A 25,988-nucleotide genomic window follows, 5' to 3' on the forward strand; every position below is an offset into this window, starting at 1 on the left:
AATGGCCATATACATAATAATAAATTTATATTGTATTTATGTATGTGTGTGTATGCCTGTAGGCCAACACACTATAGCATGCATGTGGAGATCAGAGGACAACTTGTGGGAGCCAGTTGTCACCTTCCACCAAGACAAGCACTGTGTCAGGCATAGCGACAAGCGCCTCGACTTGCTGAGTCACCTCAAAGGCCTTACAGACTCTTTACAGACTCTTAACCTCATTAATACAGGAGGAACCCTAAGGGCCTCATCTCTTAAAGAACTCATTACCTTGGTGCCTGGCTGAGAAAGAGTCATTCAAAGCACAATAGTAACTACCAGAAGAAAATTAGAAACACCGTACATCAGCCAGCTTTATTAATACTTTACACATTTGAGGAACTGATTAAGAAACATGTTTATCAGTTGTTTTTTTAAGCCACACAAAAAGAAATAATGGAAAATACTGTTTTCAGACTTTTAAAAAAAATTAAAAATTACATCTGGATCTGGGGCCAAGTTTATTAAATTGAAAAATAAATTTTAAATGTCTTTGAAACCTAGAGCTTTAAAAAATAGCACATGGAAATACTGTTGGGGGCTCGATGCTCAAATAAGCCATACTTTTGTTTCTTGCTACTACAGATTTAATGACACCGGTAGAGACGTATAACTTCTTGCATGGATTACACAGCAGGGGACCAAGCTGAGCACATGAACTAAAAATGGAAATGAATGTGCTAAAGTATTAAATTACTGAACTGCTGAACGGGCAAGCTGTCAAGACTTCCTAGAAGGCAGAGCTAATAAATACTGGTCTTCCTCATCATTCTCAAAAATTCTTCCTCGTTTATCTCACCGTCCCCGTCATGGTCGGCTTCATCAAGCATCTCCTGTAAAGCAAAATGCAACGCTGAAGACTCGAGGTGACAGAAACTCAACAGCACTGTGGTTTTTAATGTGTAAGTACGACTGAATGGCATAAACCATACAAAACTATCCATGCGTTGTAATGATAAAATAAACAAGATTTACCTGTAATTCGGCGTCTGTTAAGTTTTCCCCTAGTTCCCTGGCAACCCTCTTGATGTTGGTTAGTGATATGCTCCCAGTACCGTCGTCATCAAATAACTTAAACGCCTTCAGGATTTCTTCTTTCTCATCCTTCTCACTCTTTAGAAAATGAAATGTCACTGGCTGTTTATTTGCTCTACCGAGCTGGACTTAGTAGGTCTATTAACTCTAGAGTGGTGTGTGCATAACTGAACCAGGAGGCTGTGCTCTCAGCCCACCACCCTTTACACAATTATTACTCACATGCCTGCCCTCAAGGTCCCTAAGACAGCGGGGGTGGGGGTGGCATCGGGGGGAGGGGGTATTCTCTGTTCTCGGGACAGTGGCCACAGTGACTACCAAGTACAAGGCTCTGGGGTTTGGGCTCCCTTCCATCTTGCCAGATGTCAATATGTCCTGACAAAACCCTTCCCTACCATCTTTACCACTCTGGAAACAGCTCTCCAATTGCTGTGCTGTCATGCCCCACTCACCCTTAATACCTAGATCCAATTCTCTCACAAAATCTCTATGCTCCAGGCCTACCCATGGACAAGGCTATGACAGCATTTCTTTGAAAAAAAAAAAAAGACTATACCATTTTTACGCTCATAACGGCAAAAAAATCTTCAAAACCAATGGAGCCAGTGCCTTCCTTGTCAATGTCAGCTATCATTTGCTTGACTTCTTCCTTCTTCGGCTCAAACCCTAAAGCCCGCATCGCAATCTGCAATAGGAAGGGGACGTAGTTTACTATGCCACGATCTCATTCTCAACTTTTAAATTATTAATAGCTTTAATAATAGTCTATGTTAGAAGTCTCTAGCACAGACTGAACACAGAGCCAGTCGTACTATGCTAGAGCACCTAACCTTGAGAGTTCTGGGGTTTGACGTGCTCACCAACCAAGTACAAAACTAGAATGTTACAAGACATTGTTTTGTTGACTGAGGGCAAGTACACACCCATGCCTTTCAGAAGAATGATGTTACATTGCATACATTCAGCAGGATGTAATGACAGGGCAAAGGATCAGTGGGCAAGCCCCGTGGTAGAGCCCTAGGTTACACACACACACACACACACACACACACACACACACCAGTGTAGTTTTTCAAATGCCTTAGGAACAATTCCAGAACCTTCAGTTCTTTCACATCTATGGTTCCGGACCCATCAATATCGAATAAGTCAAAGGCCTCTTTAATTTCTTGCTTCTGGGTGTCATTCAGTTCAACTTTTGCTGCTTTTTTCTTCCATTGGTCTAAAGTCGTGCGGTGGCCGGATGCCTGCAATGAGTAAACACATGGGTGAAGACAACAGAACTGGACGGAGCAGATTCAAGTATCCCGTTTCCTTTTGTAGCATGAGCTCAAGGTGCCCCCTCGTTAATAATTCTTTTTTGGGGGGGGGGGTAGTTTCGAGACAGCATCTCTCTGTGTAGCCTTGGCTGTCCTGGACTCACTTTGTAGACTAGGCTGGCCTCGAACTCACAACGATCTGCCTGCCTCTGCCTCCTGAGTGCTGGGATTAAAGGCATGCGCCACCACGCCCGGCTCGCTAATAATTTTTATTGTCTCTTTCTTTCCATCTTTTGAGACAGGTTCTTCTTATGGGGCCCAAGCTGGCCTGGAACTCTCACTCCTAAGTATGCTTATTAATCTCTTGACAGTGTGGTGTTATTATTTTTTTCCCTAGATATTCCTGTTAAAAACTGGAGCTTTTGAAGGGAGACTCAATTAAGTAAGATGGCATCAAAGCACAAAAACACGCGGTGTATCAGAATGCAGTTAGCCTTGGCTTATTAGGAAAGTATTAAGGAATGCGTGTTTTCATACAAGTATCACAGCGCTTGCGTGGCGGCGGGGCGGGGCGGCGGGGCGGGGGGGGGGGGAGGCGGGGGGCGCAGGGAATGCTTACTACACAATCATCTGCTCCCACTCTCCACTGCAGCACAGAAGCACAGAAGTAAACCCCGCGTGTTTCTGGGGGAGAATGTTTGGCCAGCTACAGGGGTGCACCTAACACGTGGAAGACAAAGGACCTTTCTGCTGTTTGCTTCGTTCTGTCACCAAGTTGGGTCACGGAGCCACTGTGTATTCTTCTCTCTGCAGGTAGAGTGTGGAGCCCTGGAGGTGCCTAAATGGCCTACTTTGTATATGCCATTGGCTGTGGTCGCGGTGGATTCTTGCTTCTAAAGCTACAGATTCTGATGAGGGGTCTTCCACCTGAATCAGCTTTTTTTTTTCAGCAAGAAGCCAGTGGCCCCTTAGCTATGGGTAGTCTAAGATGGTGGACCCCTGACCTGGACTGAGGCAGTGGCCCTTCTTCTCAGTGAAGGAGTCGCTGGCCCTCTGACCACCAATTGCTAAATAGGTGCCCGCCTGCTAGAGTAGGTGGCCCTCTGACCTTTAGTGACTAAGATAGCCCTCTCTCTGTCACTGACTGAGTTGGTGGCCCCCTGACCCTCAGGGGCCCCCTTTTGTCAGCGGCTGAGTTAATGGCACGCTGAATGTTGGTGGCCGAGGTTGCTGGCCTCTGGCCTCTGCCATGCATGCCTCCCAGTCTGGAAGACCCTCAGCCTCGGCGCTGGTCTCTGCTGCTCCTGGGCAATCGCTGGACCACCCTCACAGACTGCAGGCGATGGTGGATAAACGGAGAGTGAGACCCATCTCTGTCCCCTGGCTTAGCCACTACAGGTATCCAAGGCTCCTGCCTGACACGAAAGGCAGGAAGTTGGGAAGAACACCGGGATCCCACAGCACTCACCATGTCCCCCAACCCGCGCCCCTACCCGCGCCGCGCAACAGCCGCACTCCCCTCCACAGCGCGCGCTCGGGGTGGGCGGGCCGTTGCTAAGGCCGCGCTCAGGGCGCAAGCCCGCCCACCAGCTCCCGTGATTGACAGCCATTGCGCCCAATGGAAAGAAAAGACTGGCGTGGCCACGCCCGAGCGGCGGCCGGGCAGGCTGAGTTCCGGCGCTGCGTGGAGCGGCGCGCGGTGAAGAGGGCTGCGGACCCCGCGGGCTGGAAGGGCAGGAAGGGTCGGAGAGAGAGCTCTGTTCCCCACACTGTCCACGCACCGGACCAACCGCCGTGCGGCCTTCCGGCCCCGGGGGGGGTAGTGGGGGGAGGAGGCGTCCTCGCGGGCCCGACGGCCAGCCCTGGACCCGCTTGGAGGTGTGCAAAGCAATCTCCTAACGTACCGAGTAAAGCATGGCACATCCCCAAAGCCGCTGCCTCTCCGCGCAGACACTTGTGTTGTAATCCTTAAATCTCCTTAGGCTCCTGGGGAATAGGTAAGTTTACCCTTATATTAGAAGCCATTTTTTTTCCTGCCTTAAGTTTTCCCAATGGGAATTCAAATGATATAAATTCCTATTTTGCGAATGAAGTAAAGTGTTAAATCATTTAGCTCTAATCTATTGGTTTTTCAGGCTGTGTGTCTCATTGGGAAAGCTATGCTTGGCCAGTTTTCAAAGTTATAGTTAACACAATTTTGAAGAGATTTCTGAAACCCAGAAAACGAATATTAGACACATACACACACATACACACACGCCCCTTTTAAGCTTTTCTGAATCTCATTTGATCTGATGGCTATCAAAAGGCTGCTACAGTTAAACCAATTTTATATCACTGCTACAGTTAAACCAAATTTATATCACCATGATTTAGGAATTTGGATATTCTAGGCTTTTTATATAAAAAAAATTTTTTTTCTACGTCTCACTATGCCGCTCTGGCTGTCCTGGAGCTCGCTATATAGACCAGGCTTGGCCTCAAACTTTAGAGATCTGCCTGCCACACACCCAGCTTAAAAATTAAAGTTCAAGTTTTAACTTCTAGACCTTGATGAGGATCCCCCAATCTTGAAAAGTGACTGCTACTAATAACAGGTAGCAAGATAGTAAAGCCGTACACATTTTAAACTACCAGATTTATCCAGTGCGTTGTATGTGACATACACCGTGGCAGCTTGAAACTGAGTAAAAAGTAAATGTTTGATATTGTTGTTGTAGTTGTTTGTTAACCATTTAGTTGTTTCCATATTTTTCAGAGACAATTCTAATTATCATTTGAAGGAGGAGCCCCAATGAAAGGGCCCCAACTAGGGGGTCCAAGGTTACTTGGAAGAAAAATATTAACAGTGACATCTGTTTGGTCCTTTAATGTTTACTCAAATTTGGAATAAGGTGGCACTTAAATATTTATTTAATGCCTGTGCTAGGGTGCCAGGCAATATTCTAGGTACTTGGGCTATCTCACTGACTAAACTTGTCACGTGGAAAATACGTTTCAACAGGAAATGATGATCTATATATAATAAATGTACTATGGTCTTTTTTGTAAAGCATCAGAGGATAAACAGAAAGTGGAGCCAATAAGGAGTATCTGCATACGGAAGGAAAGGGGTTTCGTGATTTGTGATAGGTTGATCAAGTTAGACTTCCCTCAGACAGAATTTGAGGAAGTATTTAAAATCTCTAAGGCAGTAGATTTCTTGGAGAAGAGCATTCCAGAGAGAGGGACACGCAGACAGAAATACTGAGGTCGGGCACGTGCCTTGCATATTCCAAAAGCACAAAGGAGGCCTTAGGAGAGCAGACTAGATTAGTCAGGCGGGAAGAAGTGTGTTTTTTAGTGCTCTGTGGGGACACAGCCTTTATTGAGTGAGTTAGGGAGACTAAGATTCTGAGCATAGCTACCTGGCGGTGGTGGTGGTGCAGGCCTATAATCCTACAGGCTGGCAGAGCTCTGTGAGTTCGAGACCAGCCTGGTCTATAAAGCGAGTCCAGGATAGCCAAGGCTACACAGAGAAACCCGTCTCGAGAAGCAAACAAACAAAAATATTCTGAGCATAGAAGTGAAAGGATGTGACTCACTTTTATAGGAACTCCTTGTGCCAGACAGAGGAGCAAAGACTATTTTCCAAGAGGCTCTGAGCAGTGGAGTGCTGCGGTTAGATTATGGAGTTTGGAATAGACTGGAGGTGACCCGACTGGGTTCCGGTTATGAAAATCCTATTTATACCCGTCAAGAAATACAGAGCTTTTAAATATAACTCCTGAAAAGCACGTCTGAGTGTTCTAACCTGAATATTTAGCTAAAATGAGATATGACCTTATGAAAAGAAAACTTCTGAAGTCAACACCTTGTTTAAATAATTCAACTCTGCACTCCCATTGCAGATAGAAAACTAAGGTCACGTGAAGCTGACAAGTAATGAAGCTGACCTGTTTGTGGAAGGCATTAGTGCCAGGCACAGCAGAGCAAAACCCAGGCTGTGTTAGTGCACCTTCAAGAACAGTTACCAGCGTAGCTAAGCACTTTTGAAATTAGCCATTTTCCCCTCCTCTTCACTGTCACTGCCTTCTTATACCTAACCTCTTAGAAAATGAGGCATTCTTACTTTGAGTTTGTATTGATGATAGCCCCTTGCAGCCTCTTCAAAATCATTTAGGAATTTTTCCCAAGTTAGGGATGCTAAGACAGTTTTTTTAAATTATTACTCAAACTCGAAAGAGAATCTTCAAATGTTAACCGATCTCTTTTGAGCACTAACTTTGATGTGTGTTGTGTATGACGTATTCCTTGTAGATTGTTGAAATCCATTTTCCTTTGTCTGGATAAATCCTTTGTAACGTAATTCAGCACAGACTGGACTTGAAATACCTGTGGGTTCTTCCTGTTGTTCTAGGATGTTTCCCACTCACAGCGTGTATCTTACAGTTTATATTTTACAGTTTAATTATAATCTAGAGAGGAGACCCTAGGCAGAATTCTTAACACTAAACCCCAACCCACCCCATCCCCCGCCTGCAACGAAAGGCATAGGCACCTGCAAGTTAAGGGTCTCAATGGGACTGAGAAGACGGCAGAGGGGAAAATGAAGATTGTAAAGAAGGAGGACAAGTTACTGAAACACTGGGTGGAAGTGAAGCGAAACGTAGTTGATACAGTAACGATTAACAGCATAAACGTGGGCAGTCATTACATGAGCTTTACCCTTTTACCTAATAGTTGGGAGATTTTGTGCATGTTACTCAGTTATCATGCTTCCTTCTCCACAGATAGGTGAATTATTTTAGTATTGACCTTATATTTTTGTGGTGGTTTGATTTGTGCTATGTGCCAAGTGTCTTTCATAAGGTAAACTCTCAAATTTTGTTAGCAGCGAAGAACGGCCTGACTTTTAAACTTATTCTTTCAACATTTTTTTTTTCAACTACATATTAGTGAAGAGAGAAATAGACCACTGTCTCAAAATCAGCTTATGGCAAATTACAGACATAAATGTAAAGAAAGGAACATTAAAAACACAAATTTAGCCAGAATGGTGGCGGAAGCCTTTAATCCCAGCACTTGGAAGACAGAGGCAGGTGGATCACTGTGAGTTCCAGGCCAGCCTGGTCTACAAAGCAAGTCCAGGACAGCCAAGGCTACACAGAGAAACCCTGTTTTGAAAAAACAAAAACAAAAACAAAAAAAAACAAAAAAAACCCCAAAAAACAACAACAAACAAACAAACAACAACAACAAAAACCCCACAAATTTCCTGGCATCAAATCTAACACTAAAGTTAATAGATTTTGTAACAGTATAGTATTGGCGCAAAGTGATTACTTTGTTCAGTACAATTGAATTCACAGCCCAGAAATAAATGCATATATTTTTAACAAGTTGATTTTTGATAAAGGTACTAAGAATATTCAAGAAAGAATAGTTCATTCCACAGGTGGCACCAAGACAGTGGATATCCACATGTAAAAGAGCCTCTGCCTCGCAACATATGTAAAAATTAGTCCTAAATCTATCAGTAAACTCAGTAATGTATAGGATTCTGAAGAAAACACTGGGTTAAATATGTGTGACCTTGGATTTGACAATGGATTTTTAATATACCCCTAAGAGCAGCAGTATCAACAAATAAATGATAAGTCTGCGAAATGTAAAAACTTTCATGAGTCAAAGTGCATTATCAAAACAGAAAAGACAAGCCGGTCCTGGTGGCGCACGCCTGTAATCTCAGCACTCGGGAGGCAGAGGCAGGCGGATCTTTGTGAGTTCAAGGCCAGCCTGGTCAACAGAGCAGTCCAGGACAGCCAAGGCTACATAGAAAAACCCTGTCTCGAAAAACAAAACAAAACAAAAAACAGAAATGATGGATTGCACTTGCAAATCAAATAGGGTAGCCCCTCCATGTCCATAGGGGGATGGTTTTAAGACTACACTATGGAAACTAAAGTCCACACATACAGAAGTGCTTTATGTTAAACAGAGTATTTAATTCTAGCCGACACTCATACTAAGTATATGTTATTCTTCAAGTTAATACATAATAAACTAAAAAAATGGAAATGCTAGGTTAATAGTTATTACAATACATTGTTTAAGGAATGATGACAGTATGTTACTTGTTCACTACAGATGCTCAGTTTATTTCTGTGGTTTTCAAATACTGTCTGTCAGTGGTTGGTTAGGTCCGAGAGCATGAGACTGGCTCTTGTTGCTTAAGGGTTTACTATCTGACATGTATAAGGAGTTCTTACAATTCAATAACACAGACCTTTAAAAACACACTCTTAAAATAGGCAAAAAAAAACTTCAATCGACATTTCTCCAAAGAAGATATACAAATGTCCAGTAGGCCCATGAAAAGATATTTACTATTATTAATCATTAGGAAAATGGAATTCAAGACCACAATGAGTTATGTTTTCACATCTGCTAGGGTGTGTATACATTTACAAAAGCAAAAGCCGTGTTGTTGAATATGCTAGTGACTGAATAGTGTGTGCGCTCCCCCCCCCCCTCTCACACACACACACACACACACACACACACACACACCACACTTCTTATCCACCCAGAATGTAATTGTATTTGGAGGCAGTCTTTGTAGACACAATTAGTTAAGATGAAGTCATCTGGATTAGGGTAGGCTGTAAGTCCAGTAACTGGTGTAATTAACAAAAAGGACAATTAAAACAAGCAAAGATAAGTTATGCAACTAAAAGCCAAAGAGTGACAGGAGCAACTAGGAGCTGCACGGGGGTGGGGAGCCTTCCCTAGAGTCCTGAGAGGAAGCACTGCCCTGCAACGTCATCGTCTCTAGAGTGTGACTGTGTTGTTGTAGCCTTCTGACAGAATTTTGAATAGCAGCCATGGAAAACTAATGCAGTGAGAATGTGGAGAATTGAAAACTTTTGTCCATTGCTGCTGGCAATGCTCTACTGTTTGGAAAAACATCTGGGCAGTTCCCTAAGCTAAACATAGCATTACCGTATGACCCAGGAATTTCACTCCTAGATTTATAGCTAAAGGATTTGGAAGCATGTTCAAAGATGTACTTGTGCAGAAATGTTCACAGCAGCATAAGCACAGTAGCTAAAAGATGGAAACAACCCAAATGTCTAGCAATGGATGAATAGATAAATAAAGTGTGGTACCTATTAAGGAGTAGAGAAGTACTTATAAATAATAACTGTGGAGGAACCTCAAAACACACTAAATAAAGTGCAGAAAGGTCATATATTACATGATTCCATTCATATAAAATAACAAAAATAGGTCAGAACATAGAGACTGAAGGCAAATTATTAATTACCAATTACTAAGGGAACAGAGTTACTTTCAGTTTTTTGGGTTTTGTTTGTTTATTTTTTGGTGACTGTTAAATCTTTTGGAGCAAGGTAGAGATGGTAGTTATACAATATTGTGAATTTACTAAATGTAAATTGTATTCTTTAAATTAAAATCACCTTATTCCATCAAGATAAGTAACTTTATAAAGTAAGTAAGATGAAATCAAAGAGAGACAGAAGATCTGAGGATGTGATGTATGGATTAATTGAAACCATTGACAAATAGAATTTAGAGTTTAGTAGGGAGATGAAGGAGAAGCAGGTGAAGGCCAGAAAAAGTAAGACCAGATAGAAGTAGGACATGATGAATAAGGATTGTTCAATTAGTTGAATGTATTTTGATGTAGCAAGGCATATGTGTGAATATATTGTAAGTGTTCATTATATAAGATTTGAAAATGTCATTGAAAAGAGGATGAGAGAGAGAGAGAAAGAGAGAGAGATGTGTGTGTGTGTATGTGTGTGTGTATGTGTATGTGTGTGTGTGTATGTGTGTGTGTATGTGTGTGTGTATGTGTGTGTGTGTGTGTGTGTGTGTGTGTGTGTGTGTGTGTGTGTGTGTGTGTGTGTGTGTAATGAGTCCTTGACACCCTGCTCTGTAGGAGTAGTCCCTGTCCTTCATCCTAAAGGCTGTGTTGCCTGGAGTGCTCTTCACTTTCAAAGATGAGTATAGCTAGTTCAGAGACAAATTGACCAGAATTAAGGTCAGTATTGGAAGATAAGCAAAAATCTGAACTGTTTGATTTTTTATATTTAAGACTTATAAGATAATGATTTAAAATATTAAAAACTCAGAAAGTCTTACAGTATCACTTACTTTAGCTCCAGTCCCTTACCCAATGGAATTCACACTCCCAGGGCAGTAGTTTTAAAACAGATGGTATTTTGATTGTTCATTTTTGTTTTGTTTGAGACAGGGTTTCTCTGTGTAGCTTTGGCTGTCCTGGACTCACTTTGTAGACCAGGCTGGCCTCAAACTCACAGAGATCCACCTGCCTCTGCCTCCCTGAGTGCTGAGATTACAGGCATGTGCCACAATGCATGCCTACAGATGGTTTTTCAGTTAGAAAGTACAACGTTTAGAATCCTTTCAGTATTGAACTAATAGTCTTTCTCTTGGATGTGGAAGATCCAGTCTTCATTCTGGATGTGACCTCTGGAATATCTTGAATAATTTTAATTGCTCTTGGATCTCCCTTTAAATAGCATGTCCCTCTGTCCCCACCCCACCCGACCTCCATTCATAATGCAATCAATACCCAAATCTTTCTCTCCTCTGTCTTCATTTTTCACAGAAGAGTCTTGGGTAGCTGCTCTACCTTCAGTCTGGAACTTACCAGAATGACGATTTATCTCAACACACAGGACACTATGTGCTGGGCACTGTTTTGAGCACTGTGCTCACACTAGCTGTGAAGGAGCTTCTCATTTTCCAGGTGTATGAACTGAAGGGGTCCCCACTTCAGGCCCTGGCTTCTAGACTCAGAAGTACAAGCTTTCATCGCTACATCAAGTGGTGTGTTAGTCTTCACACTTGTGGTTCCCATCAGAAGTGAAAGCTGAAGTGTCTTGGCATCACATGAAGTGTCCTTCATGATCCAGCTGCGTCTCCACTGGAGCCTCAGGTCCTTCAGCTCCGTGCCATGTGTGCCATATTCCCTTACCACCAGGCTTCTTGTATAGCTTCTGGTACACAGTGCTTTTCCCTCTAACATATTTGTACGTTCATTACCCTCTCCTTCAACTTGCTGGCTCTGCTACCCAAGTTACCCTACAAATGCCATGATGGATCGCGCCTGTAATTCCGGCACTCTCAAGATGGAGATGGGATGATCACAGGTTTAAGACCATCCTGAGCTACATTCATTCTAAGTTTGCCTTCTGGAAACCCTGCTTGTTGTCTTGTGCTCCGCTCTCTGCCATATGGAGTAATCAGCCCTCTACACCATCGTGTCCCCCATGGCCTCGCCATTTATGTTACTCTTGTGCATCACCACACTGATGACATTGAACTGAAACTACATCCAATTGTGTGAGCTGCATTTTCTTCTCTGTACGTAGCACTTATGGTCGTGAACGTAAAGTTTCAAGTGTTTGTTTATTTGCAGATTATTATTCAAGGTGATGGCTTACAGGGTCATAAACAACAGAAGGCACGTGGGACTTCAACAACTTTCATCATTCGCACAAACAGGAAGAAGTTTCCTAGGTCCAGTAAAAGCCACCAAGTTTATTACAGACGCGGAGCGTCACGAGAGTGTGTTAATCAGCTCAACAGTCAGGCTCCTGGAAGGTTTGGATCTGACCTGTGCCGTGGGACACCTTCTCAACGAAGCGGTTCAAGCACAGAATGGCACGTACGGCATCGGAGCCAGCACTCTTGTGTTTCTTGCTGGCGCATGGAGCAGTGCTGTTGAAGACTGTCTCCAGCTGGGTATTCCCACCGCAGTGATAGTGTCAGTGATGTCAGAAGGCTTGACCTCTTGCATCGAGGCAGTAGGTTCCCTTCAAGTGCCCATATATGATGTATTTGGCCACGTGGACAACACAAGTACAGGTCACAGACTCGAAGCAGTTGATGTCAGTTTGTGTCCTTTTCTACAGGTCCCTTCAGGTCCTGGGTGGTTACAGGAAAAGCATGATTTCAAAGATGCTACATCTCAGTTACTGTCCAATTACAGTCCTTCTGGGAGACATGCGACATCATCCAAATTCTTCACACCTCGGGCAAAGGTCGGAACAGAAAAAAACACACCCCAACCTCAGAAAAACAGTCTATATACAGATTCCTTCTGCAGGAAGTCAGCACTAACTCACAGTAGGCATTTTAATAGGACAGGTAGTAGCCACTGGATAAGCAGACCTGATGGCTCTCTAGAACACCGTGGCTCAACTCCCCAGAGTTTGAGATGCAGTGATTTGGCAGAGCTGGCAGTTGGCCTGAGCCATGGAGATGACAGCAGCATGACGTTGGCTGAAGCAGCAGTGAGGCTGCAGTGGCAGACTACGTGTCTGCAGCAGCGCGACTGGATGGCACCGTTTGTGTTTGATATTTCAAGAGTCCTCACTTGCTGTCTCCCAGGCTTACCAGAAGCCTTTTCTTGTGTTTGTCTAGGATATGTCACTGCTGTGCCCATGTCTAGTATTATTCTGATCAAGGAATTGCAGGGTGAGCCTTTCCGGATGATTCTCATTGAGGGTGATCTCACAGAGAGTTACCGCCACCTGGGATTTAATAAGTCAGTAAATGTTAGGACCAAGTTAGCTAGTGGGGAGCTTCCAGAAGATAGTGCAGAAGAGCTGTGGGCAAACCGTGTGTTACAGGTGTTGATCCAGTTCAGCGTGAACCTCATCTTGGTGCAAGGAAATGTGTCTGAGCACTTAACTGAAAAGTGCATGCACAGCAAGCGGCTGCTAATTGGGTCGGTGAGTGGCAGCGTGCTGCAAGCGTTTGCAGAGGCTACAAGGGCAGTGCCAGTGGCCTATGTCACTCAAGTGACTGAGGACTGTGTGGGCAGTGGGGTGTCTGTGACCCTCTGGACAAGTCCACATGATATAAACAAGAGCAGCAGAGCGACAGTCTTGCTAACAGCAGAGGGAGTTAACTTGGTTACAGCGGTGCTCACTAGCCCAGCGAGCGCTCAGATGCAAACCAGGGAGGACAGGTTCTGGTCTTGTGCATATCGTTTACATCACGCCCTGAAAGAGGAGAAGGTCTTCCTTGGAGGTGGTGCTGTTGAATTTTTATGTCTTAGCCATCTTCAGGTTCTTGCTGAGCAAGCTTTAACTAAAGGATGGCTTCCCCATTCTTCCTCTTGGATGGCCTCATCTCTTTCAGTCACCAGGCCGGCTGTGCTGAAGTGCCTGGCACGTGGGTGGCATGAATTCTTGTCAACTGTCATGTGTAACACTGCCACTCACCCGTCAGCAGTGGAAGCCAGCACATTCATTCAACACCATGTACAAAAGGCCACCATCTCTGGCTCTCCTTCATCATATATCTTGCATGAATATAGTAAACTAAGTAGTGGACTTTTTCATACAGATACTTCAGATAACCCTGAGCTGGTTCCAAGAGTTTACGACACTGTCACACCAAAGATTGAAGCATGGCGCCGAGCATTGGACTTAGTGCTCTTGGTGCTTCAGACGGACACTGAGATCATTACTGGACTTGCACACAAACAGCTGAAGTCAGAGGACTCAGATGGAGTTGTATTTTTGTAGAGTTAATGTCTAAATATTTGAGAAATAAGGTATGTTCTATTAATAAATTTTAAGGTATATATGTGTGCTGTGTGTTAGTGTGAATGTATGGAGGCCAAAGAGGGCATTGGATCCCCTGGAACTGTGATTATAAGCCACCCAACATGGGTGCTGGGAACCCAACTGTGCAAGAGCAGCAAACACTTAACCTTTGAGCTATTTTTCCAGACTTAATAACATTTTAATTTTATTTGTCTAATCATAGTGTGTAAATTTCTAACTGTTGCCAAGAATAAAAAGGTTGATGTTTATCAATAACTTCGATTTTGTATTTTACCCTATTAATAAGCTAACAAATTAGCCTATTGTTTCACAGGTGCTCTAGGATATACAAGATCCCCAAATCAGAGGCAGAGCGCTTTTGCTAATTGCCACAAAATCTGCATTCAGAGTGTTGTGCTGGCTTTGTCTGTTCCTTGGTTACTCTGTCCCCCAAAGCAGTACAGAGGGCCAGTGGCAGGACCCTGACCAGTGGGTGCTCTCTTGTAGGAGAGGAACGCTGAACTTGTGATATTCGTTGCTTAAGCAGGAACAAACCTGTTGAAACCCACTTGTTGGTCAACAGGAGTGATTACATCCTTCAACATTGCTTGAGTCAAAGCAGCAATGGCCATAAATTAGGTAAAGACTGGCCAAGGCATTATATTCTTTGCGCCTACAGTAATTGTACAGATGCTGTCTCAGTTACTTTTCTATTGGTGTGATAAGACACCATGACCAAGGCAACTTAAAAGAAAGTGTTTAATTTGGATTTATGGTTTCTGAGGATTAGAGGCATGGCAGAGGAAAGGCATGGTGGCAGTAACATCTGGGAGCCTACATCTTGATTTGCTAGTAGGGGGTGGTGGGTTAGTGGGCATGGGAATGGTGCACGTCTATTGAGATCTCAAAGGCCCTATGCAGTGTAATACACCTTCTCCAACAAAGCCACACTTCCTCATCCACTCCTCACACACGCCTTTAGGAATGTCTTGCTCCTTTTTGTCTCTCAATCCCCACAACTAATATAACGATTATTAACATTTAAGGGATGGTTTTCCAAGGCTTTTCAAGTGTGTGTGTGTGTGTGTGTGTGTGTGTGTGTGTGTGTGTGTGTGTGTGTATAGATGTATTTGTCTCCAAGTGGCAGCACTGAACATAAATTATCTATTACTGTGAATTAATATATTCAGTAATTTATTTCATATCCTTAAGAAGAATTCTGTGGTGTCACCATCACACCTGCACAGTGACTCACAGCCACCTGTTAACGTGGGGTCTTTCTCCACCTTATAGTCAGCCCTGGTTTGGAAGATGAAGAAAGATCCTTGCAACCTTAAGACTTTATTACAGTTTCATTAACTCTCCCATTCTTAAATGTGCAATTCATGTGAAACTTATCTGGGCAGACGGTATGAATTAAGAACCTACACCTTCTCTAAGTGTTTATCCACAACATTACGTTTTCGTTGCTTATTCAGATGACTCTTAGCAACGAGAAGGAAATGCTAGGGGCAGAGCGGGCTCGCATTCTCATTTCTGTCCTTTATAGCTGGGATGCCCTAGTGTTCAGAGTTTTATGTCTATGTCTTGTCCACCATAGTGCAGCGTATCAATGAAGAGGCTATTACAGGAGAAACAGGAAGGCAGCACCCCTTTCCAAGTGTCCCTGTGCTGGACCTAGTTACTTCCTAAGGCGCACTTAGAACAGTTGGTTCCCTTCATTTGGTTGGCACTTTGCTCTCAAAAGGCCTAGAGAGGCTTTCTTTCTTTTGACCTGCAGGTGGCAGACTTCCTCTCGTCCACAAATTTCCACATCCTGTTTAAAACCCTCAAAATGAAAGGAGATTGTTTTGGAGCAGGGTAGCGCCTGTCTGCAGTGAGGGCATTAACGAACTGCACAGGGGCCCTGTGGGTGTTTCTTTCTTTGATGCCTGCTCAGGAGACCTTCCTGTGCTGCTTTCCACGTGCTGGCTTGGGAAAGTGATTCAAATCCTCCTGACCTCCTACCAGGGCTTTAAAGGACAGTTGAAGGCATCCCTCTCACTGTGATCCCAGCTCTGAAGCTGGTGCTTTACAGTTGTAGTGAGGCCGCTTAAAGGGGAGGAAACAGGGCATTTTTTTTCTTAGATAAAGCCAGACTTGAAAATGTGAGTGTACTTAATGCTGCTAAGTTTGGGGGCTAGGAACTGAACTTGGGTTCTCTCCAGAAGTGTTCCTAACTCCTGAGCCATATCTGCCCCTCCAGCAGGAATTTGATAGTTGCACTATGTATCCTTTACTGTAAAATGGGCTTTTGTGCTAAATGGTTTTGCCTAGCTGTGCGGTAATGCAAGCCTTCTGAGCATGGTTAGGTAGAACCCATTTACGATGGTTAGCAGATGCTAGGTTTAAATACACACATGGCCTCCAGTTGCCATAGTCCATTGTGGTGTGACCCATGGGGTTAAGGACACCCATGCTGTGTGAAGAGCTAATAAACATTACCCCTGGCTGTCTCCATAGTAGCAAATGACAGGAGTATTTTCTAAGGGCAGAATGTCAGCTCTGACTTCTACCAAAAAAAAAAAAGTTTGCATTCCCAAGATGTGAAATTGTGCTAGTCTATGGCAACGCATCATTTAGTCTATTTCAGACTATTCTGACGTTTGTTTGCCTGTTAAGAATTTTTTTTTTCTTTTTCCGCTTTTCTTGGTAACTACATCAGAAAATTTTCCAATGTGCTTATCTGGTGTTGTGAAGAAAAAAAAATTTTGTATACTCTCTACTGTGAATCAAAGCAAACTGAGAAGTTCTTGACCTATTCACGGTGAACAGTGCTTTGATGCACAAAAATGGGTAGAATTATTTCCTGTGTTGACCTAAGCAGGAGGTGGGAAAAGCTGCTTCCCAATGTTTCCACTTTGGAATAAATGTCAAATTAGAACTAAAACAAGCTAGGTGTAATAATATATTCCAGCCCTCAGGAGGCTGAGGCAGGGGGATCACATGGGCTACGTAGAAAGATCTTATCTCCAAGGGGGGGGTGAATAGAAGGGAACCAATGTAGATATAATACATTTTCCCTTTATCTCTTAATCAAATAAAATACTAACAGGTTTTCTGAAGCGTTTTAGTAGAATAAGGGCGTGGTTGGTTGGGCATCTGTCAAACTTCAGATGTCCAGACCCAGCACCTACCTGAGCCTCACTTTGAACTGGAGTCTCCTTTCAGTCAGGTAGGATTTTTCTAGTAGCTCTTAAGCCTTGGTTACACAGCAGAATTATATGGAGAACGTTTATAGCTGCTCATGTGCCACACTGTCATTTCTTACTCTGGGGTGGGAATACACACTGCTTACTTGTGGGGGGAGGGGGTTGTTTCTCTTTGTTGTTAAGACAGGATCTTGGGTATCCTAGGCTTTTCAAACTTGGTGAGTAGGTGATGATGACCTTAAACAAACCATGTCTCTACCTCCCAAGTGCTGGGTCTGTAGATGGACATCACTAAGTCCAGTTTGTGCTGTACTGGAAACGGAAACCAGAGAAGCACTGTGCCAGCCGAGCCACATCCCTCGCCCACCCCACAGCTCTTTTTCTTTTCCTGGCTAATACTAGTCTGCAACAAAACCAAAACACTAGCATTATGTTGGAAGCACAATTAGGAGAACCTTCACTCAGCTCCTTAGGCTTTCATTGAAACATACTGGCTGCTTGAACATGGTATGTTGGGTGTGCCACCCTCACATTGGGTGAAGACAGAAGAGTGCCAGCAAGGATAGCCACCCGCTAATAAATGGCTTCCAGAGAGTGAGAAGGAAGGTGGAAACACCCTAGGGGTATGTAGTGGTAATTGTTCACAAGTAGATGTGCCAAAAGCCATTGAAGTGTGCGTTTAAGGTGGAGAACTTTATGGTATATGTAATATATCCTAATAAACACTCTGTGACCTTTTTTGTAATTTCACTTCTGAGCCAAGGGGCAGGGCTCCAGGTTAGCCACCGTCTTGGAGTGGAAGGGAATAGGGAGAGCAGGTCAAGTTCTGGGAGCTTCCTGGTCTGACTCCTGAGCTGGTGTGGGTACAAGAAGCCCTGACTTTGGGATCGTTTTGCTCTACATATTCATGATTTGTGCTTTAAAAAGACGAGATGGTGACAAGAAATCCAACCTCCTTCTGATAATGGAGGAGAGCCTGACCAAGATTCTACCTTAACCTACAACACAGCGAGGTTCTTGAGACATGAAAGCAATTTTTGATAGTTGATAACATGTAATAGCAGAATATTTGACAGGAAAGGTTGCAGAGTGTCTTTCTTTGAATTTGAACAAACAACTTGCTCTGGAAAATCAGTTCTGTTTTAGGACCTTACAGCAACTGGTCAGATAACATTTGAGACTTAATCTGCCTGTCTTCAGCATGTGTCTACTTTTAAAATTCTACAAATCAAAACAAGAACAAGATAAAACTCAAGGCCGTTTTCTATTGCTGTGACCATGTTGCCTGGCAAGAAGCATGTTAAAGGAGGGTTTAATTTGGCTCTGCCACGGTAGGGGAATACAGTGGGGTTCGCACTGGTGGTGTGTGGCTGGAACTCCTCATATCTTTCTGACCAAAACCCAGAGATACTGGCTAGAAGTGGAGCGAAGCTTTGACCCTGCAGGCTGGCTTCCAAGCCAGCTCACTTCCTTCAGATATGTCTCCCAACCACATCACCGCCAGGGGCCAGGTATTTACCAGGAGAGCCTTTGAGGGCATTTCACACCGTGCATAACACTAGGGTCTTGCTGTAGAAACTCACAGCAAACTTTGTTGTGATTCAGTACTGCTAAACCACACGCTAATTTCCCAGAAGTGTTATTTTTGTTTGTTTTATCTTATTGCCAGTGTACTCTCCCACTCCTGCTAATGCAATGGTCCTAGACTCTTCACTGATGGCTTTTCCAGGCCGTGTGACTGCTTCTTTCTTCATGCGCTTCATGGCTTCCCGACTTAATACCTCCTTTTATGTTTCTCTAGCTCTGCTCATGTTTCCAAGTCCTTCAGTTTCCAGAAATGACAATATTATTGAGTTCTGGAAAATAGCTTTCTTCTGCAGATGTATTTGCAAGCTAACCAGGGATGCTTCAGCATCATTCAGCGCCGACTCCCGCTTCCATCTGAGGACCTGAGTCCATTCAGCACTGCCACGGACTTTACAGTCCATGTTAAAAGCAGCCCATCCCTTTTGCGATGTCTCTGTGAATCTCCAGAACTCTTCCTTCTATTAGCCACTTGTATACTATACCTTTATGTTGTTATATGTAAAGTTTTATTTATTTTATAAAGAAGTCATGGCAATTTAAAACTTGCTCTGTTCCCTCTGGCTAGGCTATCAACAGAAGGACTCATGGTATTAGCTTTTTTCTAGTTGTTAATTATTCCAATAGTTTTATCATTGATTGACAAAACTGTCGAGTCTTTTATTAGTGATCCATTTCATTTTCATTTAAGGAAAATAAAATCACATAAAGAGGAGTACATCTTGTTTCTCAGATGCATATAATTGATCAAATTGCCTGTGGTAGCCATGATTTTCTGACTAGAAGAAACTAGATTTCCTCCTTTAATCTTACTTTACAGATAGCAAAACTGATGCTAGAAAAATCTATCGTTCCTAGTTAGGTCTTCTTTTATCCTCATTTCTTCATCCCTTCATTGTGTTTACATCTTTTCCTCTAAGGAATATTAACATGTTAACAATATAGCTAACATGATCACACTGAGGCTTTTTGTTTTGTTTTGTTTTAGCTTTTCTTATTCAAAACTTTTTAGCAAAGTGTTTATCTTCTTTTTAGTACCAGTTGTCCAAGCTAAGCACTTAAGAACGGTATTAGCACAACTTTAAGAATGTTTTTATAGGGCCAGAGAGCTGGTGCAGCAGTTAAGAGCACTGGCTGCTCTTCCAGAGGACCCAGGTTCATTTCTCAGGGCAGCTCACACCTATCTGTAACTCCAGTTCCAGGAGATGCAGGTAAAACACCAATGCACATAAAAATAAATAAATGTTTTTACTGTATATAAACACAGATCTTTGGCAAGTAGTGTGTGTGAGTGAAAGAAGGTAACAAAATCCAGAGCATGTCAGGTGACCACAGACCAAGGAAGCAGTGTGTACCTGGCTGTGTCTAACGCCTAGAAGACTCATAGGGACATGGACACTTTGTTTATGAAACATAACAAAAAGAGAAGTCTGAACTAGGTCTGTTTCTGTATTTCAGGGCTATTTCAGGAACACCCAGGCTTATGCTTTTTTTTTCTAGTTTATCAATGACTGTGTTACATTCTACTGGAGATGCTGCCTCCCTTCTGCTCTCCTGTATGTTACCTTACCCTGAGCGTGAGCACTGGACAGTGCCAGAGCTTGAGAGCTGTCATTTTGGTTGGAAAATGTCCATAAAAAAGACCCAGCACACCATCAGCTTTGGGTACTCCACTCAGTTATGCCTATTTTTTGTTCATCTTGACAAGAGCAATACAAAAGTCAGTGTTCTTTTGCTCATAATAGCCTTTCCTATAAAAGTCCTTTGTTTTTATTTTGTTATTATTTTCCTGAAGTCTGGCCATTTTGATCCTCCAACTTAGAAAGCCCATCAGTGTAAACTTACACAAAATCCACACTAAAGCAAGCCTTGACATGGTACAATGGCTCACTACATAAGAATTGGTTTAAAGCAGTTTTGGTAATTCTATGCTGTTCCTCAATCCATCAGGAAAGCATTCTGGGAAGACTGGGGTTGTGGTCATCACAGATCTCATCTTCCAGATGGTTCTGCTTTCTACTCTTTGCTTTTTACTTGACTGCCTTCCTGGGATGGGTAGTAAAAGGAGGAACTCACCAGGAAATGAGATAAAGATGTTTAAAGACCACATAACAATAAAAAGAAATACTCACACATTTTCTGTCTGGATATTACATAACCTGATAGCCACCTTTTCTGTTAGTAACCCATGGTCATCTGTTTAACATGTGCTGTACCAAAATTGATACTCTTGAAAAATCATTGACAAAATTTAAATAAAATGAAAAAATACATAATACACTCATTTTAAACAAAAAATATTTTATGGGTAGTTACTTTTAATAATACATTAAATTTTCTAAAAATACTAGTATTTTCTCTCTGTTTTTGAAAAATCTTATTAAAGGAAACAATTTGGAGCTGGCATAGTAGCGCACACCTTTAATCCCAGCACTTGGGGAGGCAGAGGCAGGCAGATCTCTTTGCGGACAAGGCCAGCCTGGTCTACAAAGCAAGTCCAGGACAGCCAAGGCTACACAGTGAAACCCTTTTTCAAAAAAAACAAAACAAAATAAAGCAAACAAACAAACAAACAAAAACAGTTTGGAGACTAGGGAGATAGCTCAATGGGCAAAGTGTGTTTGCTGTGCATGAGGACCCGAGTTTAGAATTTTGGCGCCCACATAAAAGCGGAGCATGGTGTACATGTAACCCCAGGGCTGTGCTGGGGGAAGCAAGCGGGCCACAGAAGAGGCCTGGGGCTCTGGCTACCCAGCTTAGCCAATCAGTGAGAGACCTGTCTCAAAAATAGGATAGAGAAGGGGCCATATGTGTCCAGCCTTCACATACAGTCACATAAAATAAAAACCACAAAGCAAAGGGCCAGGTTATCTTGAAATATACTGCATAGGAGAGAGAGAAGATGAGCACTGTGTGTGTGCTATAAAACCTTTGCATCCCTATCCATCACCTGCTGAGCATGCATCAGTGATGCTAGCAGGAAGTAGTCTAGGTGGCTTTAATAGATTTTCACTGAAAGCACAATTTGTTATTATTGAATTATTAAGGACTGTATATAGTAAGCTAGAAAACATACTGTATGCTACTTTATAAAGCAGGGGGTTAAGTTTTAAAGTTACAATACTTAAAACTAAAACGCACCTAGAGGCCAGTTTCTCCTCATGACGACAGAAAGGAGCGGCTCAAGGCTGAACTGGCGCTGGTGGCTCCATCTTAACCAATGTGTGATGTGGCTGTCAAGTCAGTTCTTCAAATATGTGTGAAAGGTGTTTGTGAGAATAAGAATCTCATCCTGCCCCTCGCCCCACACTCAGTTTCCCTGTGTCCCGTGCACCCGAGGGTATTTCCTGATTCAATTATCTTCAGCCAGTGTGGTCTGGAGTGGCCTCACTGAGCAGCCAGCCATAGAGGAAGAGGGTTACCAAGTCAGTCTAGTGGTGGGAATAACTGTAACAGAAGACGGTGATCGGATAATAGGACAAACACTGCAGGGCTTCGGTACAGGAGCTCAAGAGATGCTGTGATTTTGTTGGAGAAATGGAAAAACTCCCACAGATGAAGTATTGTTCAGTGCGGGCTCTGCAGGAGGCCGAGGTTTGGATAGAAGTGTCAGGAAGACTGAGAGGCTTGGTGTGAGGTATGTATCACGGGCAGTGACTCAGTGTGGAAGAGTTACAGGCAGTCCCTCTGTGCAGCCGCAGTGTTCACAGTGGCTGGTGGGCAGGGACGGTGGGGGAGGCCAGAGAATGGAGCGGAGCCCACTGTGGAGGATCCCCCTTTATTCAGAAGGCAGTGCAGACCTTGGAGAGCTAGCAAAGTCTTTGAAGAGACTATGGCTTAGACATCATTGGGTTACGGAGACTAGCCCCCCCCCCCCCCCCGGCATGTGTCTCACCCGGACAGTCAGAGCAAGGAGCAGAAGGGCACAGGGCTCCAGAGCTAGCGAAGTCCACTCTCACACACTCAAGTGTGTGGTCCTAAGAACCTCTCTTCCTCTTAACCCTTCCTCTGCTCTGAAAGTCTCCACTTCATACTGGAATAGTTTTCTGCACTGAAGCCAAAGACCTGGTTTTGCCCGCGCTGCCTTTGGGCAAGAAGGTAGAGTTGTGTCCCGCTACCCGCCCCTGCCGACAGCTCCGCGTGGCTCCCCTGGCTCTCTCCCCAGGCCTGCAGCACACCCGGGCCTTCAGTGTGGTGGCGAAGCACCGGGTTCCACTCCAGTTCTCTTCTTTCCTTCACCAGTCACTCTTCAAAGATTTGCCGGCTCCGGCGACTCCACTCCTTAGCTCTGTGCCACGGAGGTCAGCTGCTGCGGCAGTTGTAGAGCTGGAACCGTCTCTGGCTTTCAGGCTGCACCGTGTGCCGAGCGACTCCTAGTTACTAGCAACGCGGCTCCATTTCAAGTGTAGATACAGAGACAGGAGAACTCTGCATCTCAGAGAATGTATAGATGCCACCATCTGCCAGAACCACCCAGGAGGTACAGACCAATAAGTAATTTATTTCTAGAAATAGAAAAATTGCCACCCTATAAACTTACTAAGTCGGGCTGGAGAGATGGCTCAGAGGTTAAGAACACTGCCTGTTCTTCCAAAAGTCCTGAGTTCAATTCCCAGCAACCACATGGCGGCTCACAACCGTCTATAGTGAGATCTGGTGCCCCCTTCTGGTGTGCACGTGTACATGCAGACAGAACGCTGTAGACTTAATAAATAAATATTTAAAAAAATAAATAAACTTACTAAGTCAATAAAGCACGTATGAAGACATGGATGTACTACAATAGTATCAGGAGAGCGAGGCCCAAGAACTTATCAAGTGTACTAGACCAAGGAAGGAATACAACACCCTCCCCTGGACCTTCCATGGCCCTGCAATGGCAGTTTCCCCCATAGAGATGCCACCTAAGGACTCACTGTGTCAAGGAGCAGCAGGCAGAGAGCTCTTGCTGGCTCCGTACCTGCTGTTGAGTCTCAGGGTGCTCTGCGTCTGCCCGCCAGCCTGCTGATCTCCCCCGTTCTTCCCTTTGTCTCTGTGATGGCCACAGCCCTTTGCCTTGATTCTACACTTCAGTTGGCCTGCGAGCCTCAGCTCAGCTCTGACCCTGACGTTTGACCCTGTAGCAGAGTCCCTGGCAGGTGTCTGGGGAGTTTTGTTTCACTCCCCACAGACTCCGGTGTCTGTCAGCTCGCCTTGCTTCTGCTTCTGTTTCTGCTTCTTAGACTTCTTAAAGGTTCTTGAACTCGACTGTGGCCTACAGATGTAGCTATAGATGCACTTACTGTGTGACGTGTAATGTGTAGTCTGAGAGCTAATATTAGGAATTAAGATTGAAATAAAAGAATACATATGCTTAACTCTACTGGTTATCAACGAAGTCACAATTACATGGAAAAGTACAACTAATGGAACCACTGTAATTGCTATTCAATAAACCCTGGGGACTAAGTTAAGATTGCTTACTGTTCTTGCAGGGGACAATTCAGTTCCCAGCACCTCCACTGGGGGCCTTATAACCTCCTGTAACTCTAAGAGATCTAACACCATCTTGTCTCCGTATGCACCTGCACTCACAGGCACATATCCCACACAGACACACAGACAGTGACATAACATTGGTTAAATCTTTTTTTTTAATTTGCTTGTTGTTTTATTTTTTGAGGCAGGGTTTCTCTCTGTAGCCTTGGGTATCCTGGACTTTGTTTTATAGCCCAGGCTGGTCTCGAACTCACAGAGATCTGCTTGCCTCTGCCTCCCCGAGTGCTAGGATTACAAGCGCCACTGCGCTCGGCACTAGATGAACTTTGAACGGCCTTCTTTTGCTTATCACCATTACATTAATTGTGTGTCTTGCTTTCGTAATAAAACAATAGGCAATAGAATAAAAGTTTTCAAGGAGTGTGGGAGCTGTGGAACACATGTATGTGGCTACAGATATCTGTTATGAGCACTGTTATTTTTCTTAGTGTGTGCCTGTTTCTCTTTCCTTGCCTACTCTAGTGTGAATACTGCTGGTTTCCCAAAGGCCCATAAGCTCAGTCCCAACATACAGGTAGTGAGAGGTGGTGGGACTGTACTTGGCAGAGCCTAGAGGGAGGAGACTGGGTTACCTTGGGAGGGATTAATGTCCTTTCTGGCGCATGATCAGCTTTTCGAGGACTGGACTGGTTAGGAGAGAGCAAGCTGTGGTACAGAGGTGTGACTTTCTCACCCAATACAGTGCTGCTTCTTGCCACACAACCTCTTTATCTCATACGTTTGAATTTACCATGTGGGGTCATCTGCCATGAAGCGCTCACTAAACACCAGTGTCAGCATCACAAACTGTGATCTTGACAAATTATCCAGCCTTGGGTATTTTGTGATAGTAGCACAAGGCAGGCTAAGACATTTCCCAAATAATTTGGTCCTAAAAGCAGCAGGAGGGTCTGAGAAAAGCATTCATATTGGGGAGTTGTGTGAGTCGTCATACTGGAGTTGGAGTCTGAGAGGGATGAGAAGGCTCTACACTGTGTGGGGATGGCACAGTGGTACTCAGATGAGATGAGGCCTCCACAGAAGGGGCAGGCTCCAAGCTGATATGTCGAGGCACAATGAGGTGAGGAAGAAGCACATTTAAGGAGAAGAGATTGGATGCCTGGAAGATAGATCCAAACAGCAAATCTATAGCAGGAGTGGAGTCACGGTTCTCACTGTTATAAAGACTACAAGTATAGAAAAGGAGAAAACTGGCAACAAGGCTTGTGGTGTGTAAGGTCAGAACCGGATAGGTCACTTCGTTACTGTCATTTTTGCAACAAGGCCAAGCTGATCTTGTATCTAGATCTGTGTCTAAATTCTGTTCCGTACAAACTCCCCCAACATAATAACAAACATCTCCATCCCCAAATCTGGGGCAGGATAAGTGCAAAATAAATTTACAACAGTTAAGCAATGTTAAAGGGATGATGCAGATGTGTTAAAAGAGTAGTTCTCAGCCTTCCTAATGCTGCAGCCCTTTAACGCAGTTCCTCATGCTGTGGGACCCCCAACCGTAAAATTATTTTTGTTGCTACTTCCCAACTGTAACTTTGCCACTGTTATGAATTTTAGTGTTTTCCAATGGTCTGAGGCAACCCCTGTGAAAGGGTCATTCAACCCCCAAAGGGGTCATGACCCACAGGCTGAGAACCACTGCGTTAAAGGAACAGAAAGCCAGCCTGAAGGGATAGCCAATTCTGCCATAATTCAACTGTCTATGTCAATGATAGAAAAAGACATTGGCTAACTGAATAAAGTAAACA

General features: G+C 43.8%; 2 protein-coding genes across 4 annotated transcripts; one reads left to right on the top strand and one right to left on the bottom strand.

Moving 5' to 3' along the window:
- Positions 1-343: 343 nt before the first annotated feature.
- LOC311589882 (centrin-4) lies at positions 344-3,925 on the bottom strand. The gene is made up of 5 exons (XM_084768597.1): positions 3,805-3,925; positions 2,178-2,324; positions 1,634-1,762; positions 1,018-1,155; positions 344-875 (listed from the first exon to the last, which is right to left on the bottom strand). The coding sequence occupies exons 1-5, from the start codon at positions 3,805-3,807 to the stop codon at positions 786-788; spliced, it is 507 nt and encodes a 168-aa protein (XP_084624723.1). The 5' UTR covers positions 3,808-3,925; the 3' UTR covers positions 344-785.
- Positions 3,926-4,006: 81 nt separating this feature from the next.
- Positions 4,007-18,940, top strand: BBS12 (Bardet-Biedl syndrome 12). Of its 3 annotated transcripts, XM_084768773.1 has the most exons (3): positions 4,007-4,333; positions 10,978-13,938; positions 18,923-18,940. In XM_084768773.1, exon 2 carries the CDS (start codon positions 11,807-11,809, stop codon positions 13,907-13,909), a length of 2,103 nt encoding a protein of 700 aa, XP_084624899.1. In that variant the 5' UTR covers positions 4,007-4,333; positions 10,978-11,806; the 3' UTR covers positions 13,910-13,938; positions 18,923-18,940. The 3 variants fall into 3 exon arrangements, with proteins under 3 accessions (XP_084624899.1, XP_084624898.1, XP_084624900.1); XM_084768772.1 differs by lacking the exon at positions 18,923-18,940 and having other exon boundaries at positions 10,978-14,206; XM_084768774.1 differs by lacking the exon at positions 18,923-18,940 and having other exon boundaries at positions 11,791-14,206.
- Positions 18,941-25,988: the final 7,048 nt, after the last annotated feature.

This window comes from Acomys minous (assembly GCF_964271855.1).
Source record: "Acomys minous genome assembly, chromosome: 19".
NCBI classification, from domain to species: Eukaryota; Metazoa; Chordata; class Mammalia; order Rodentia; family Muridae; genus Acomys; species Acomys minous.